This window comes from Staurois parvus, unplaced genomic scaffold, assembly GCF_062004578.1.
Source record: "Staurois parvus isolate SC_StPar_1 unplaced genomic scaffold, SC_StPar_1.0 ptg000057l, whole genome shotgun sequence".
In the NCBI taxonomy this organism is placed as follows: domain Eukaryota; kingdom Metazoa; phylum Chordata; class Amphibia; order Anura; family Ranidae; genus Staurois; species Staurois parvus.
Genome location: NW_028317853.1, coordinates 3439395 through 3458384, shown reverse-complemented (window position 1 = coordinate 3458384; position 18990 = coordinate 3439395). Strand labels below are relative to the sequence as shown.

At 44.2% G+C, this 18990-nt stretch overlaps 1 protein-coding gene across 1 annotated transcript in view; it reads right to left on the bottom strand.

The window, feature by feature from the left end:
* The window catches only part of NOC2L (NOC2 like nucleolar associated transcriptional repressor), a 175084-nt gene that overhangs the window by 103057 nt on the left and 53037 nt on the right, over window positions 1-18990 (bottom strand). Inside the window, exon 12 of the mRNA XM_089668416.1 lies at window positions 7691-7802. Within this exon, the coding sequence (XP_089524542.1) occupies window positions 7691-7802 (112 nt within the window). The remainder of the gene's footprint in view (window positions 1-7690; window positions 7803-18990) is intronic.

Here is an 18990-nt window from a genome sequence, read left to right as displayed (position 1 = left end):
TGAAACCTTTTGTCCACTGGAACCTCAGTGATCACTCTGAGTTAATAGGTGATTGAGTGGATTCATTGGTACAATTGATTTTAGAAACTGGGGAGGGGGAAAGACCCAAAATTCTAGTCTGTACTCCAGAGAAGTTGTGGAAATTACCCACTTGTCTTGAATTAGAGCCCTTCAGGCAGCAACAAAATTCAAAAGCAAACCCCCCCCGACCCGAACGAGTGGGGTCGCCCCTTCATTAGAAGGCGGACTTTGGATGACATTAGCAACCAGGTCCTCCTCAGGTTTTGATTCTGAGGTCTACCTCTGGAGGCTGGGACCTGTGTGCGGCAAAACAACTGCCTGGTAGATGAGAGGCCAGCAACTGAAGCCCCGACACCTTAAAAGATGGGCGCCTGGATCTCATTTTAAAGGGTATAAGAGAAATCTTTCCCCCTGAAATCTTTTGGATATATTTGTCCAAATCTTCCCCAAACAGCCGCTCTCCATGAAAGGGAAAACCTGCCAACAATTTTTTGCATGACAGTTCTGCCGATCAACTCTTCAGCCACAAAACCCTGTGCATGAGCACTAAGAGGGCCAAGCGAGAAATTTGCTGAATTGAATCCTTAAGAGCATCAACCACAAAACAAAGCATGTGGAACATAATCCAAATCCTCGGTTGAGTATTCCCCCTGCACCAATGGTCTTACAAGCAGCAGTTTGACACGGTCAGAAAGACTCTGGAAATGCCAATAGCTGCCACTGCTAGCTGTGCGGCAGAAGCTACCAGGGAGAAGGAGACTTTAAGGAGAGACTCCAGCTTCCTATCCGCTGGATCCTTGAAAACATGGGACATTATCCACAGGACATGTTAAAGATTTATTCAGGGATGAAACAGCTGCATCCACTACAGGCATATCCCTTTTCTTAAACTTCTCTTCCATGGGGTACAAAGAAAACCTCTTTGGTGGAACAAAAACCCTGTCTAGGTGATCCCAGTCAGCATACTGACTTGTTCCAGAAGAGGATGCAACCAGAAATACCTGGGTATTCTGTGGAGGCTTCAAAGAGCCCAGAAAAGAATAAGTAACCTCAGAGGTTTCTATTGGAGGTAGCCTAAATCCAGATCGTACCATATCAGTGAGGTCCTGAACTAATAACCTCAGACTGTGAGGCAGAGACTGCCTGCTTCTCCTCAGGCTGTGACCCCTCAGACAGATTCTACTGCCTGACCTTCCTCCAGTTCTTCCTCATCTTCAGGTTGCACCCATTCTGCTCCAGTGGTTGTAGTGACGGGGATCTTTCCCGCATCTTAGTCTCCTAAGAAACTGATGCAATCATCCCTGCGATTTTATCCTCTAACCCCGCTAAGATCATTGTTGGTTACATATGCCGAGGCAGATGCCCCAGTAGTAATCACAATGCCAGAAAAACACAGTGACTAAGACTGCCCAGTTGCTTCTGGCCTCTCAGGAGAGGATATTACAGCGGACATTCAGCCAAGTACCTCATGACCCGTTGGCGGCACATTAGTGCCCTTCCCTGCTATTCCTACCCCACTCCGCTTTTTGGAAGACATTACTTCAGGGAGTGTAAAAAGCTGTGCACCACCACTAGTAAACACAGACAAGGTACAGCTATGCAAATAGTGTGCAGAAGAAAAACTCAATGCAAACTCCTCACCAAATGAGCCACCAAGGGTGGCTCCTGACTGACTGGCCAATGCTTCCCACTCAGGGGAGTACTCACGTGCCCCACTGAACAGCCTGCTCTGTGTCCCGGCCACTTATGGCCGACTTCCGTTTCCGGCCGCTACTGCACATGCACACGATCCTCATGCGTGTGCACGCACCTCACGGCCCATGGCTAACCGCGCTTCAGAATGCTCCCTCTAGTGGTTCAAGACAGAAGAAGCAAGCATATCCAGGGAAAAAAAAAAATCCATGAGCACTCCCCCTGGTGGCAACCCAGCCAAACAACAATACCTCTTCTTTGCCCTCCAAAATCCCAAAATTTTTTTTTTTTTTTTACAGAGAAAAAAAAAAAAAGGAGATATCTTATCAGTCCTGCCGAAAGTCCCTAACTTCCATCAAGCACCAACCTTCACCCATCATGGCGGACATTGACATACAAACCTTCAACCATCCGGTCCCCATAATGTGGGGCCACTGCCTTGGACCCATATAGCACTCTGCTGGAAAACGCCTTGGTCATATTTAAACTGCACAGGGTTCCATCTGCGCTGGGTAAAGTGCCGTAAAGCTGCATTTACAGGCAAAACCCCCGAGGGTACTTCTTATCCAGCGACGATACCAACCATTTTGGCTCACAGCTTTCTGAATGGATCCAATTAAAGTTCATGATTCTCGAAGGAACCCTACTAGACCTTAAGTATGCTCTAAGAGCACAAGCAACACTTTTTAGTGACCTTCCACCTTACAGCCACTGGCAAAAAAAACTGAAGTACTTCCTGTGTAGGAGGGATTATAGAGGGGAGAACATCCTCTCGGAATGTTCGGCCAGTGTCCATTCTTCTATAGGTGGCATATAACCCACAGTCATGAATAGCCTGCTCTGTGTCCTGTGATGTACAATAAAGAAAGTGGCATTGGGCTTGACTGCCTATACCGATGAAATCCTATGCTGAGCACAGAATCACCAGCCTTCAGAATGCCAAGTGAACTATGACTCATATTATGGGCTCTATACTTTACACCTTTACTGTGTATTGACTCTCCTAAAGATGAATAATCTACTAAAAATAAATAAATAAAACAGACGATCCCAGTGACAGCATGCAAGCAGCCAGAGACCTGGAAAGAATGGGGAGGAACAGATTGAAGAAATGAAGCTGGCAAGGAACAGGAGGATGTGGGTTGGACAGGGGCTAGCAGCTGCAGAAGCATTTCCGTCAACTGACTGAATAACATCTTGGCTATGGGACAAACTGAGCATCATGAGGCAGGGGAAAAAAAAAACCTCCGGTGCTTCCCATCTTCAATCCTCCAACTACCAAAAGCCAGACAGAGGCCAAGAACATCAATAATACCTCCACCCAAACCTCATCCCTTTATACTCTGTCTCTGCCGGATCTGGCTTTTCGAGCCAGACCAGATATCGGATTGACGGCCCGCTAGATGGAAAACTAAATAAGTCGTCTGGGAGAAGTGAAATGTGCAATTCCTGTGAGGGGGAAAAAAATAGAAGGGTGGGTGTGCTGCTGCTGTGCAGAGAGAAAGCAGCATTTTTTTTATTATGATAAGCTGAAGACTTGTCACTCTGAAGAAACATCCCAATGTTGATGGGGTGGAATAACGCACACAGCTACAATTGCCTGTTAAGTGGTAGTTGATCATTTAATAGGTTATGTGCAGAACCAATGGAAAACATTGGTAGGATTTTACACAGACTAGGAAGTTAAAAGCTGAACTCCAGGCACAAAACTCATTTGTATGTATTCCTCAATCGCCACAAAAGGATATACGTTCACTTTGTGCGCATTGAACACTTTTGGAAACCTACTTATTACCTTGTAAATGTGAAAGTGGCATCCTGTGCAGAGGGCAGAGATGTGGGAGCGACCTAGTAGGCCCACTAACTACAGGCTGCCTGCAGAAAACTAAGCAATTGATAATAATGCTATTACATGACCTAAAAAAATAAGGGTTATCATCATTGCTTAAAGTATATGTCAATCCTCACCTTGTAAAACAACCCATTCAGTTTAAAATGTTTATAAATTATTCACATTCCCTCTGTTCTCCGCTGCATAAAAGCTGGGGGAGGAGAAACAGCAGAACACCGATCTTCCCACTGAATGTGTGAGTGTGAGAGTGTGAGAGTGTGAGAGCGTGAGAGCGTGTGTGTACAGCATAGCTAGACAACTGACTATGGTGTGTTCTCCTGCTTAGTGTGGTCAGTAATTTAATAGAAAATCAGAGTGAATGGCAGGGATTTCACACACAGGAAGCAATACAAAGAGAACAGGATACCTTTTCATACAAGTACATGGTACTGCAGGCACATACCAGGAACATGAAATGTTGGCTTTATATACTCTTAAAGTGAAACTGTAACATGACTGTGCGCACTAAAGTATTCACAAAAAGAAGCCATAACACAAAAGTTTCAAACTGGTGGCCCTCCAGCTGTTGAGAAACTACAAGTCCCATCATGCCTCTGCCTTTGGGAGTCATGATTGTAACTGTCAATCTTGCAATGCCTCATGGGACTTGTAGTTTGGCAACAGCTGGATGGCCGCCAGTTAGACACCCATGCATAACAGTTCTCCGAAACAAGCCACCATTCAAATCTGCAGTCGTATTGAGAAGAAATTCATCTTCAAAGTTAACATCTGATGAACTGAAATCTTCCCTTTTTCCTTATTACTTTTTATTGCAACAGAATATACAGTCTGCCACCCTTCAAATGCAAACACATTACATGTGCATCTAAGCGGTCAGAAAGAAACCCTTGTTTAGGGTCCTTGTTGTTATCTTTGAGTTTCTTTGAGATTAAACTGTGTCATAGTCTGGGCACAAGTGCACTTTAAGAAATAACTGTCATAAGGACGAAAGTACCTAAAGCAGTATTAAACTCTTAAAACAAAAATGTATTTGAGTGCAGCTTACCAATTCTTAGGTGTGATGGCTACATAGGTTTTGTCTTTTTAGGTTTTTCCCTATTTTTTCACCTGGTGATTTGGCCAGTGAGTCTGTTATTTTTCAACTTCATTTAACAAGCCAAGCAGGCCAATAAAGCAGCCCAGATTACGCATTTTTCTTTCCTTCCACCATGGGTGAAAAAAGAAAATTGCTAGATTTCCTCTTCAGCACAATCAAGTGTTGATGGGGGAATACCTCCCGCAGTGCTACTGTATTCTGCTGGTGGGGAGCATTCTCTGTCAACAGAACACAATGATCACTGCTGGCTGCTATAGCCACCAGCAGTGATTGCATGAAAAAATGCAACAGGTTAGTTGTACTGAAGCCGATCAATGGATCGACTTCAGTACAACCAGCCTGTGCATAGATGGGTTAAATCTAGGCCAGTTCCCGCTGAAGCGGCGGGGGTTCAATCCATCTATGGCTGCCTTAAAAGTGGCAGTTGGAAGGTTGAGACAAACCATTTAAACACAGTTGCGTACAATTGTCAGCTTTTATTCATTTATATAAACCTTTATCCCAAAAGGAAGACACATTTCAACTAATTGGATTTTACAGCTCCCTTCCGCTCCCCATTCTTAAAATGATCTTTCATCCCAAGTTTAATTAGATTTCGTAACTGTCCCATATGGCTCAGGAGCTCCTTCTTTCGAGAGGTCGTGCCTTGTCACATTTCTGTGGGTGGGTGCTACGCTCAGTTTAGCAAAGTCCACTTGCCAGTCTGCTGTGGTGGACTAGCTCTTCCAAATTATTTAGTCCGATATTGGGCTGCCATCTTAGTCAATGTTCGTTGGTGGTTTACAGATTCCAGAGCCAATGCTCTGTTTGGAGGCGGTCTTACTGGGGTCCCTTATGGAACTCAGTAAATCTGGTCTATAGGGGTTCCAGGGCCTATCCTTCCCTTCCACTCCCCACCAGTCACACTTCAGGTGTGATTTAGGCAACCTCATTGTTGGTCTCCATATCATCCTTTATGGGATAATCCTTCTCTTACCCACTTTAAGATGATCCCTGACCCTCAACTCTGGGCAAGGTATAATATCAAAACGGCTGTGGGACATTATGCCCTCTGGTATTCTGCTAACTTTTAAGGAGCTCTCCTCTCAGTTTGGCCTACCCAGATGGATGTATTTCCGCTACTACCAGCAATGTCATGCAGCTCGCTCCCAATTCCCTGCTCTACCCATTTTAAAAACATTCAATTGAGGATCTTATGGCACAGGAGACACTGGACAAGCCATTGTCTAAGCTCTACCTGACACTATGTGTTGAATCTCCTAAGATGGATAAACTGTGGCAGCAGTGGCCAGCAGATGTTCCAACTCTAGATAGGGAGTCTTGGGAGGATAGCTTAGAAAACAGCTCTAGGTTGGTCATATCCTCCTGCGATAAATTGATCCAAATTACATTTTTACACAGGATGTATTACACACCACAGAGGTTGCACAGAATTTATCCGGAGAGCTCCTCCACTTGTGAGGACTTGCGTTCATATGTTTTGGTCCTGCCCTAGGGTAGCCCAGTTCCAGATGGAGGTCTTCAACCTAATAAATACTCGTCTACAACTGTCCCTCCCGTGTACACCTGAATTAGTGCTCCTTGGTATAAAGGATGATGCACAAAGACTTAGGTACACCAAATTGCTATTATTCTATTTATTGTATTATGTCAAGAAGGAAATACTCTTGAAATGGGCCACCTCCCCTCCCACGTTATCCTCCTGGGAATCTACGATAAATGCGGTGTTACCAATGTACAAATTGACTTACATTAATTGGAATTGTCCTAGAAAATATGAAAAAATTTGGCAGCCGTGGACAGAATGCCGAGTGCTTCACTCCTAATAAGGATGGATTTCTGTTTTGGGTATTTGCATGATTCCTTTAATTGGGCTTTCCTTTTCCCTTCCCTGTTCCCCCCCCCCTTCTATATTTGTAATGCTTAATGGGTTTACTATACATGGAATGCCAGTGTCCGTTTGTCCTTTAGGCCTTATGCTGTGCAGTATATTTGTTGCTGTATCATATTTTAGTGAAATCGGTTGTCTCATTGTACCACTTATTGTTCAATAAAAAAGCAACCCTGGTCGATAACAAAAAAAAAAAAAAAAAAAAAGCCAAACTATACTGAGAAAAATATCAAGAGTTTTATTGCTGGCCTGCAGTGGTTACCAGGACAATTGAAGGGCCACGAAAGGCAATGCAAACCTGACACGTTCCAATTACATGTGATGCCTGTACCTGTTCACTGGGCACCCTGGATGAGGATAACTTTCCCTTGTAGATATTGCCTCCATCACTAGGTCCTTAGCAAAAAACGACTGCCCAAAAGTGGTTATCCCAAAATACACCTACAGTAGGAGGAGTGGAGACTGTAAATCTCACCCTCTCAAGAGAAAAAAAAAAATCATTTTCCAACATAGGGGTTGCCCTCAGAAGTTAGAGGACCTCTGGAACTTTTGGTTATCTGTTCCTCGTCTGGTATAGATGGCTCAAATAATGCCTACTATCATAATATGATGCAGCTTAATTATCAGTACAAGGGCTAATCCGAAAGTAAACTTCAGGCATGCCAACATCCGTATGTACAGGTTCTTCTCTTTTCTCCTTAACTTTTCTCTCCAATTCCTGAAGGATAGGTCGGGATTTAGCTTATTGTTTGAGGCTTGTGTCTGACTCTTGGAGGACTATATACAATATACAGAGGAATACTACTACATTTGTAACAGATTATATGGATTGTACAGGATGGAATATAATCCTGATGGGATGTTTAAACCAAAAGAAATACATAACTTTGGCACTGTTACTACCTATGATTTGATGTACATTTACAAAACTCTACTAGAGAAATCACTGATGGCAATACAGAAGATCTGATATATTTGGTTTTTGTATTTATCTTATTTGTTGGAAAGAAAAAAAAAAAAAAAAAAAAGGATAAAACTATTAGATTAAAAACAAAAACTGGAACGGGCATACATCTACTACATGCATCTGTTCAGAAAGCATTGTTAAAATGTTAAACCAAATAAGGAAATAATTTACCTCCAGAATAAAAGGCAACACTGGTATGAAAACTCCAGTACTCTCTGAAAGTAGAGTCAAGGCTCGTATGCAGTGCATCCTCAGCGGGAAGTAACGTATAGTTGGAACAAGTCTGAGAAAGGAAATTGAAAAAATGTCACTAGAGCATTAGACCATGAACTCCGGTACCACTTTAGTTATTATAGGCACGCCAGCACAGAAAAGAGATACTATAAAGATTAATGACAGGATAAGTTTATAATTGCAAGTGCCTTACAGTTTAGAGTTTAGCAATTTAGAGTTGAACACCAGGGTGATAAACACCAATAAGTAGAGTAACTATGTATTTATTTAAAAATGACTAAATACAGCTGATGTATCTACTTGAGTCTGACTTGCTATCAGCCTCCTGTACCCCTCTGCAGTAAGGTTGACTTTCAGTGGAAAAATAGGGTAAATCAACCTGGCTGTGCCATTGCCTGGCCTTTTTTCTAAATCTCATAAATGTGTGGACAGGAATACAAACGGCAAGTAAAACTGTTCCCGTATATGCACTTCCACAGTGCATCTTGCGGTTTGTCTGGAGTTCTGCATTAAGAGGACACTCAAGTCCCTTACATATAATGCTTGTGTTTGGCTGTTTGTTGACCTGCAAAGTGCCTGAGTAGAATATGCTCCTATGAGATACTTTGCATTAGGCTAGGCAAAATACACAGCACATCAACCACTGTTTGAATACTTCAGTTTACTGGTTCAGACATCTGAAAAACCATGTCAAGATTCAGCCACCAAAATGCAAACCAGTGAGGTATGCCCATCGGTTTTTAAAGGACTCGTGTGAAACTGCAGCAACTAAGACATCATCTCCTTCCACCTGCTCACACCATTACAAGACCTTGATATCATCTACTTTGCTGTGAATGAAGGAGGACTCTTTGGCAGTGTAAAGAAGCTTAGCAGTGAGTTTCAACACTAAAAAAAACCCAGCACATAATTGTGCCCAACAGCACTTAACCATTACTGAAGTGCAAGTGGTGTGTGCCACCAACTCCTAAATCCTTAGAAAGAGTTGCTTCAGTCTGTAAGAAGTATATCTGTGCATCCCTTTCCAAGGAAGAGAAAAAAAAGGAAACCAAGTTGATAGTGGCAAGCATAGAAAAAAAGAAAACCTTAACAAATGTAATCAACGCTTCAAAGTAATAGAAAAAAAAAAAAAACTTATTTATATTTAAAATACATTTTATTGTGTAACCTGCAAAATGACAATTTCCAGCAGCATGCTAGCTCCATGTAAGTCTATGAGCAGGCAGATATAAACAGACGTGCGTCTGTTTACCTCTGATTATCTCTGAGTCCATCAAGATTCACAAAGAAAAATGGAAAAGGTCTGTGTCCTTTTCTGTTTTTTTCAGACCTGAACATAATGCATTGGAGGTTAAAGGATGTAAACAGATATACAGTATTTTTTGCTCCATAAGACGCACTTTATCCCCCCCCAAAAAATGGAGGGAAAGGTCTGTGCGTGTTATGGAGCAAATATGGAGCGTCCGGCCCGGTATTCACCCCATCGCCGCTGCGTTAGAATACCAGGCCGGCCGCTCGGCTCCACTGTTCATAAGAACCTGCTCCTTGGTCCAGTGGTCTCCTGCCATCTTCTCTCCCTGGCGCCGGCATCTTCAGTGTGGGCACCCAGCTGTGACAGCTTGCGCTTCATAGCCGGGTGCCCACTGCGCATGCACAAGAAGCGCTGCGCTTTGTGAATAGCCCCGTAGTCTTCTGGGACCTGTCACGTGTGCCCCCCCGGTTCCCCCAAAGGTCTGCGGTCTCTGGTCATTTCCTGTACTAGGTCTGCGGTCTCTGGTCATCTCCTGTACTAGGTCTGCAGTCTCTGCTCATTTTCTGTACTATGTCTGCAGTCCATTGGTTCAGAATGTTTTTTCTTGTTTTCCTCCTCTAAAATCTAGGTGAGTCTTATGGTCAGGTGGGTCTTATGGAAAAGTACGAGCATGTCCATTTTTTTTATCCACCTGCTCATGAACCCAACATGAGCCAGGTAAACTCCACCATGAAAAAAAAAAAAAAAACTGGACAGACAAGGATGTCACCCATAACTGGTGGGAGACAAAATAGAGTAAGCAAAAATTAACATTTCATCTCCACTTTTGGGAAATAACCCCCCCCCCCCAAAAAAAAAGCCTATATACATACCCTTATTCCAGCAATATTCGGACCAGTCCACAGATTTCACTTGTTCTTGTTAGCTGGTAATGTCAGTGGGCAGTCCTAAGGTCTGTTTGACATTGGCTTCAGCTTGTATAGGAGCATTGTGAACAGCAAGGCATTTGCAGAGCTTTCAGCAAGCTTTGTTGAAGTTTTTAAAGTATGATTCAACTCCAGTTAGGCAATGTTGAACACAAACCCTATTGGGAGTGCTACTTGCCACTTTAAAACAAGCTGCTAGCAGGCTTCAGCAAGCTTTCAATAAGTTTCAGGAAGTGCTGAAGCCTGCTAGCAGCTTTTTTAAAATGGCAAATAGGGCTTCCATTGGGATCTGTGTTCAACATTTACAAACTGGAGCTGATTTGCACTTTAAAAGCTTCTACAAAGCTCGCTGAATGCTCTGCAAGTGCTTTGTTAAAGCTGTTCACACTGCTCTTATACAAGCTAAAGCCCGTGTGAAACAGGCCTTATTGCTGCACTGAAAGACACTAATGACCCCTTAAGCACAGTTCAGTGAAGCAGTACTGTGAGCCCAGATTAGGGGGATGACACACCCCTAGATGGTATGTTCATAACAGCCTAGGCTCACAGGCTGTGGGTTATCTGGGGCTGGTTTTCATTTAACCAATAAAAGGAGTGCTATCTAGTTTAAGAGTAGAATAGCAGCAAAAACTGCTGGTCTGCTACATAACGAAGAAAATAAAAAACAACACACATGCAACATAAAATAAACTTGCACTAATTTCTGCTGCTTAACTTAACTCTCACCTTCTTCAACTATAGACTATAGTACTTTATTAAATATAAACCCTAACTGGATGATTTGTAGTATGTTTAACTAGTGTGTATCAAACAGCTGATGTGTTTTTCAATAAATTAGTGTTTTCACCTTTTCGTTCTGTTGCATCTTGGTACTGCTGATCTCCTACAGCAATTTTAAGTCACTCTGTTCACATCCACTCATCCAGCACCAGCAAGACCTGTTGTTCAGGGCTGGCTTCCTGATACTGACAAAAGGTGAGCAATGCCTGTGAAAGGTGCATAGGCAAAACCAATTGTAGATCCCAAGAGCACATGTGGAAGGGTGACAACACAGGAGCACTATTAGGAGACTTGACAACTCACATAGGAAGTGCCTAAACAAAGACTGTCATGGCATGATCTTTAGATATTTTAATGAAAGCTGCATATATAAAAAGATCTGAAAAAAATGAGAAAAACTAGTGATTGAGTTTAGATCTATATAAACCTATAGTTTATATAATACACCACAGCAAAACTGTTGAATAAACACATAAAACGTGGAAGTAGAATTATGATTAGAAAGTTTAAATGTTGGGTTAACAGCAAGAAAGGTTGTAGTTAGTTGGTATTTAAAGGTGCACCCTTCCCAAAAAAATAGCTGGACATATACAGTACTAGGAGATACTAGAGATTAAGACCAGAGCAATGCTGCCACCTGCTGGTAGAAATATTATTTCCCAGGTACTTAAGTGAAACTCCAACTAAAACCTTTAAAAAAAAAAAAAACACATTTTGAAAGAATTAGGTTGTTTTTTTACTGCAGTCTGTACTATCTGTTGTAGAAATGTCTATAAAGACCACCAGTGCTGTGAATTGAACGTGTTTATCCACTCTTTGAAGAGTCTTCTTTAATAATCCACTAGAGCAGGAGTCCTCAAACTTTTTAAACAGGGGGCCAGTTCACTGTCCCCCAGACCGTTGGACGGCTGGACTATAGTTTAAAAAAAAAAAAAAAAACTATGAACAAATGCGGACACAGTACAGGAGATGACCAGAGACTGCGGACATACAACGGCGGCGGGAATACTGGGCTGGCCGCTCCAAAGGAATAGTGCCCCATCGTTGGTGTCAGTGGGGGGGGGGGGGAATAGTGCCCCATCGTTGGTGTCAGTGGGGAGGAGGAATAGTGCCCCATCGTTGGTGTCAGTTGGGGGGGAGGAATAGTGCCCCATCGTTGGTGTCAGTTGGGGGGGGGGGGGGAGGAATAGTGCCCCATCGTTGGTGTCAGTGGGGGGGGGGGGAGGAATAGTGCCCCATCGTTGGTGTCAGTGGGGGGGAAAAATAGTGCCCCATCGTTGGTGTCAGTGGGGGGGAGGAATAGTGCCCCATCGTTGGTGTCAGTGGGGGGGAGGAATAGTGCCCCATCGTTGGTGTCAGTGGGGGGGAGGAATAGTGCCCCATCGTTGGTGTCAGTGGGGGGGAGGAATAGTGCCCCATCGTTGGTGTCAGTGGGGGGGAGGAATAGTGCCCCATCGTTGGTGTCAGTGGGGGGGAGGAATAGTGCCCCATCGTTGGTGTCAGTGGGGGGGAGGAATAGTGCCCCATCGTTGGTGTCAGTGGGGGGGAGGAATAGTGCCCCATCGTTGGTGTCAGTGGGGGGGAGGAATAGTGCCCCATCGTTGGTGTCAGTGGGGGGGAGGAATAGTGCCCCATCGTTGGTGTCAGTGGGGGGGAGGAATAGTGCCCCATCGTTGGTGTCAGTGGGGGGGAGGAATAGTGCCCCATCGTTGGTGTCAGTGGGGGGGAGGAATAGTGCCCCATCGTTGGTGTCAGTGGGGGGGAGGAATAGTGCCCCATCGTTGGTGTCAGTGGGGGGGAGGAATAGTGCCCCATCGTTGGTGTCAGTGGGGGGGAGGAATAGTGCCCCATCGTTGGTGTCAGTGGGGGGGAGGAATAGTGCCCCATCGTTGGTGTCAGTGGGGGGGGAGGAATAGTGCCCCATCGTTGGTGTCAGTGGGGGGGGAGGAATAGTGCCCCATCGTTGGTGTCAGTGGGGGGGAGGAATAGTGCCCCATCGTTGGTGTCAGTGGGGGGGAGGAATAGTGCCCCATCGTTGGTGTCAGTGGGGGGGAGGAATAGTGCCCCATCGTTGGTGTCAGTGGGGGGGAGGAATAGTGCCCCATCGTTGGTGTCAGTGGGGGGGAGGAATAGTGCCCCATCGTTGGTGTCAGTGGGGGGGGAGGAATAGTGCCCCATCGTTGGTGTCAGTGGGGGGGGAGGAATAGTGCCCCATCGTTGGTGTCAGTGGGGGGGAGGAATAGTGCCCCATCGTTGGTGTCAGTGGGGGGGAGGAATAGTGCCCCATCGTTGGTGTCAGTGGGGGGGAGGAATAGTGCCCCATCGTTGGTGTCAGTGGGGGGGAGGAATAGTGCCCCATCGTTGGTGTCAGTGGGGGGGAGGAATAGTGCCCCATCGTTGGTGTCAGTGGGGGGGAGGAATAGTGCCCCATCGTTGGTGTCAGTGGGGGGGAGGAATAGTGCCCCATCGTTGGTGTCAGTGGGGGGGAGGAATAGTGCCCCATCGTTGGTGTCAGTGGGGGGGAGGAATAGTGCCCCATCGTTGGTGTCAGTGGGGGGGAGGAATAGTGCCCCATCGTTGGTGTCAGTGGGGGGGAGGAATAGTGCCCCATCGTTGGTGTCAGTGGGGGGGAGGAATAGTGCCCCATCGTTGGTGTCAGTGGGGGGGGGAGGAATAGTGCCCCATCGTTGGTGTCAGTGGGGGGGGGAGGAATAGTGCCCCATCGTTGGTGTCAGTGGGGGGGGGGAATAGTGCCCCATCGTTGGTGTCAGTGGGGGAAGGAATAGTGTTCCATCGTTGGTGTCAGTGGGGGAAGGAATAGTGCCCCATCGGTGTCAGTGGGAGGAATAATGCCCCATCATTAGTATCAGTGACACCAATGATGGGGCACTATTCCTCCCTCTGACACCAATGACACTTAACTTGCTGACCCCTGCTCCAGCATGGTGCTGCTGCAGCCAGCATACCTGGTTGCAGCAGCACCATCAGCACGGCACACTTACCTGTCCGCTGTCTCACTCCGGCCTCTCCCTCACTCGATGTTCGCTGGGCTGCTCGGCTCCGCCTCCTCACAGGTGATTGGCCGCCTGTGTGCCTTTCCTGAGCTACAGTTCTGGCGCCCAATCACCGGTGAGGAGGCAGAGCCGAGTGGCAGGAGTGAGGGAGTGGCCGGAGTGAATGAAGGAGCAGCGCTTCCTGGACTGGATCGTCATGGGACTGGGACCGGAGCCAGGTAAGGTACAGCAGACCGCTGCCCGCCCCTGTACTTAGTGTCCCTTCCTCACGGAAAATACACCCCTGCCGGCGGGCCAGATAAATGGCCTCGGCGGACCGCATGTGGCCCGCGGGCCGTAGTTTGAGGACCCCTGCACTAAAGGCTGATATAAAAGTGTCAGTCTTCCACGTAGACTCATCTGATGAAGATTTGCAGAATGCATTCCAGAGAAGGAAACAGGAGATTCTTCCCATGGGGACAAGTGATGGGAAATCTCCCACCAAAGCAAGATACAAGGAGCCTAAACATCCCAAGATAGAAATCAAGCTAAATGAGCTTTTTTAGAATTTGTGACACACAGCAAACAAGGGAATCTCAGATAGATATAAAAAAATGACAGGAGGTTTTGACACGACACAACAATTTAAAAAGGAAAAAAAAAGTTACTGCTGTGTCTTTACGGGATATTCTGCTAATGTCCTATTTTGAAGACTACACAAATAGTGTGCTGCAATCTCTCAAAAGTGGACATAGAAGTCAAAGTTGAGAGAAACTCTAAACCGGCCATACATGTATCAAAATTTAGCCAGTTCAGCAGGGACTGGCAGGGTAGTCATACAGAAGTCAATCAACCAATCAACTTCATTACAACTGTTGGAAAACTTCTGCCCACTGCAGAGTTGATCAGTGTATTTCAAGGACAGGGAAGCCTCCCTGCTGTCCGAAGACAAAAGGTCAGCAGGGAGGATTCCCCCATCCACCTCAAATATGTAGATGTGGAAATAGAGTCTCTTTTTTCATTCAAACCGACTGGCTGAACAAAAAATATTAAAAAAAAAGAATTATCTATGGGCTGTCTAAAAAACTGGGCGCGCCAATGAATTCCCCATTTGACCCAATAGATCAAAAGGATAACAGACAATCCAAATGTAGGTTTCTCTAGAATTCCACTTTAAACTAAAATTTACCAACTGCATAATTTTTAAAAGCAAAAAAGTATAACTCCTCCCAATCTGTAGATTAAGTCTGATGCAGCATGCTGAGGAAAATTAATCTATTTTGCCCATTTAACAGCTAACACTGGCTGTCACCATCAGGAACCAGAGAGATAAATCAATAGGTCTGCTATGATAAAGATAACATTCAGTATGGAGGTTTAATAAACAAAAAAAAAAAAAAAAAGCTTTCAATCTGGAATACTTCTGTGGCAGATGGCAGTGTTCCTGTTTCATACTGTAATTTTAATATACAATTACAGTATTAATGTATTTCCATCCCATTAGGATTAGAGGTCTTTATTGAAGTAGTGCACTAAAAAGCTTTATATAGCCTTAAAAGAAAATGTAAAATTTTGATAAGCAACTGTTCATTGAGTTAGCATACAGACACTGTTAAAACTGGCCTATAAATCTAGATCTCAATGAGCTCTGGCTGAAAGGGTTGAGTACTTTAAATGCTTAGGAACCACAGCAATATTTCTAATGCAAATGTTAACCGACAAAACACTACACCAAATATTGTGTCTGCAGTGCAGTCAGAAAACTTCTAAAAAAAAAAACCCCAAAAGAACACAATGTGGATCTCAGCGGCACAACAAGTTCGCTACTGCAAGCAATTTAGGAGCCTGGGAGTAAGTTCCTTGCAGCTTTCTTCTTTCCAAATGAATTTATTAAAATAGATATCAAATTCTAGATTAAAGCATGTTTCATTGTCTGCCTGTGTTATAACTTTGATCTGTTAGAGCAAATTGTGAAATCTTTGTCTCATACACCTGCAAATATACTGTATGATAGCAATACAATCATTAGTTTTTTTAATTATATGATTACAGCATGCTCACATCAATTGGCATGAGATGGGATGAATGTGATCCAAGTATATAATATTATACATTGATGGGAGTGTCATTTCATAGATCTCCTCAGCAATGTAATAGGGGAAAAAAATTATGTGACTGAAGCTGAATTTTCTTCAAGTTGCTAATTTGCTAGAACATAAACCTCCACCTTCCTTGTTTGCAGTCTCTCTTTCTTTTAGCCAACTTGTTTCTGAAATAGGTTTAAGTATACCTTCTGCAATGCAGTGTTGTTCATAAAACTTCTCTTCTTTATGATCAGCTGGAGAATCAGGTCACAAAACTAATCAAAGCAGTAGTAGTAGTTTTCTAAGTAAAAGTATATTTAATGTCAAAAATTCTACTTCCCATTTTGGATGGAATAAGAATAGTTAAAACCCTGTTAATGTTTGGCTTTACATAGACTATAAAGCTGAAATCAAGGCACAAAATCCTTAAATACAGCCACAAAGGTTATAATTCTACTTTGTGTGCACCAAATGCCTTTGAAGCCCTAGTTATTAACTTGTAAAAGCAGCAGTGACATCATCACTTTGCTGCACATAGCCTGTGCAGAGAACGGAGCTGTGGGAGGGATCCGACAGCTCCATCCACTACGACTGGTGACAGCAGCCAGCAGGGTACTGTACATATCTTCATGAACACATCACAGCATGCTGTGTCAATACTTCTCTCAAGAGCCATCAATCCTGATGCAAGCAGTTAGCCCACTTGTGGAAAGTTTTATGCACTTTAAAAATGCCTCAATTGGTGGATGTCATTAGGCTTTCCTAAGCAAGCTACATGGTCTTGAAGGAGCTCTGCTCATGCTCCGAAACATGTCACCACTCCATGCTCACGTCACTTTCGGTCCGTGGACAGCGCGTGTTCCAGCGGTCCGAACAGAGCGGCGGCCATCTTTAACACCTCTCTTCAAGCTCCCCCTGCAGCTGCTGGCTGGCACAGCAGCTCCATCGCTCAGAGGACAGAGCCATGCTACTGACGGATTACATTAGAACCTGTTTGTACTACTACATTGTAAGTGTTTTTAACTGCTTTTTATTAAAGTTGACCAAGAATACTGCATTTAGAAGCGTCTTCCTGCTTCACCTTCTTCTGCACAGTTTGTCTCCACTCTAGAAGTGCTGCTCAGTACTGGTTTCCCTACACACCCTCCATCATCAGCTGCCATACTTCCACAGCATCGTCCACCGTCGTGCCCTACTACCTACCTTATATTTATATGCAGACTACCATCGGTAACAACCACATGTGAGGTGGAGTCTCCATGACTGAAATAACTGAAGCCCAACAAATGAAGGGGAAAGAGGAGGTACAAAGGCTAGATGGCACTGGGCATCTTCCAGACAGGAAATGAGGTCAGATCTGATTTATTGCAGTTTCTAATGCACACTATGAGAGGCTCACATTGTGCAGTGAAATCAGAGAAAGCGATACCTGTGCAAGTCTGAAGATAAGGATAGAGTTCATCTATAAACTTTTAAAACTGCTAACCTGCAATAAGTTGCATATATTTAAAGCAAAGTAGCAAACCTTTAAAAAGCTTCTATTCTGATGTAATTACTAAGTTGTACTCTTTGCACCACTAATTCTCTATTAGGAAGAACTGAATATTCAGAAATGGAACCCATTTTATTCAGCTTGAATAGAACATGGCTATAAAATGGTGCAGCAGTGTGGATGGCTAAAGCCTTGGGCTGAGGTGCTTTGGTCCCAGAGAAATCAAACAGAAACGTGTAAAACTCTGAAAACGTGGTACGCAGCACCTAGTACACACCTAACTCATGTAAACGTGGAGCATACTTTAGTGTTTAGCCATACAGGGAGGAAGGGGGTGGGCATTCGAGGGAGCCATCAAGAGGAACAAGGGCTGCTTTCATTACAGCCGACAGATGCTGCAGCTTACGTTTATGTGAAGTGACACTGAAAGTCACATATGAAACAAGGAAGAGGCTTCTCTCAGAGATTGCCTAAATTGTACCATGTGGCTCCATTTTAATCTTCTACATCAAAGCTTCACTCAGGTATTTGTGTACGAAAGCTTAAAGCGCATCTAAACCCAAGAACATACTGCAGCATACCAATCCCTAGATGTGATGGCTGCACTGGTTTTCTTTACTGCAGGTTTTTCTCATTACTTCTCTTTTCACCTGGTGATCCCGCAAGTAACACCGTTCCTTTCCTAGTATGATATTAATCATGTTACTCACAGGTACTGAATCTATCAAGTATGGAGAGCATGGTCAATCTTGGACAGAACATCTCCACGGCTTCTCCAGAGCGTGGGAAGTGGGTGTGTGTTCTGCTGTGCATAAGAAAGCGTCACAGTGTTCATGATTTTTCTCTTTATTGAAGGTTACCAAACACACATTGTGAGAAGCTTTTGTGCTCCAACACGATGCGTTTCATAGAACTGCAGCATGCATGCATGGTGTGAACAGGGCAGATTAACGCACCTTAATGAACATGGAGTGAAACAGCACTAAAGGTAAACCTGACCTGGTATAGAAAATGGGTAACAACAGTGCTAAACTGCAGGTAAAGTTCCTACAAGTATGTGTTAGTATTCCAATGAATCACTGTTTCCCTGGAATCTAGGGCCCGGGCTGTAAAGAAGGCTTTGTCTTCTCTGCATGACAAAACTAAAGCTGTACATACAAGTTGAACAGCAAGCATGGAGGAATCTCCTTTGACTACTATTGTATGCAGACAGCCAACACCTGTGGCTTACAGAATACCCATACAGTGGCTGCGGCTGAATGGATGCAGTCACTGAACGGCTGACAATTTTCTGCCCACCTCCTTTGAAGTTCAGATCACAGGACATTGGATGGGAAGGTGCTGACAGGGACGCCCAGGGCTCCAATTTTGGCTGGTTCACCAGAAAGGCACCTCAACACTGTGGCCTTAAGCTGGGTATACATGTTCAGTTTTTGTCTTGTTTTAACTGACAGATCCCTGCATTAACACCATGATGTGTAATGCAGGGATCTCTTCCACCTGTGCTATTGTATTCTGACAGGTACACAAGTACCATGCTATAGACACTTTTTTAGTCCAGGTCATAATTACATTAAGATCGTGTAAAGTTTTGTTTTAAAGTGATACTAACGTCTTGTTTTTTGTTTTTTTGTTTTTTTTTCTTAAGACTAAAACATTTATTTATTTCAGGTACTTATATAGCGCTGTCAATTTATGCAGCGATTTTAC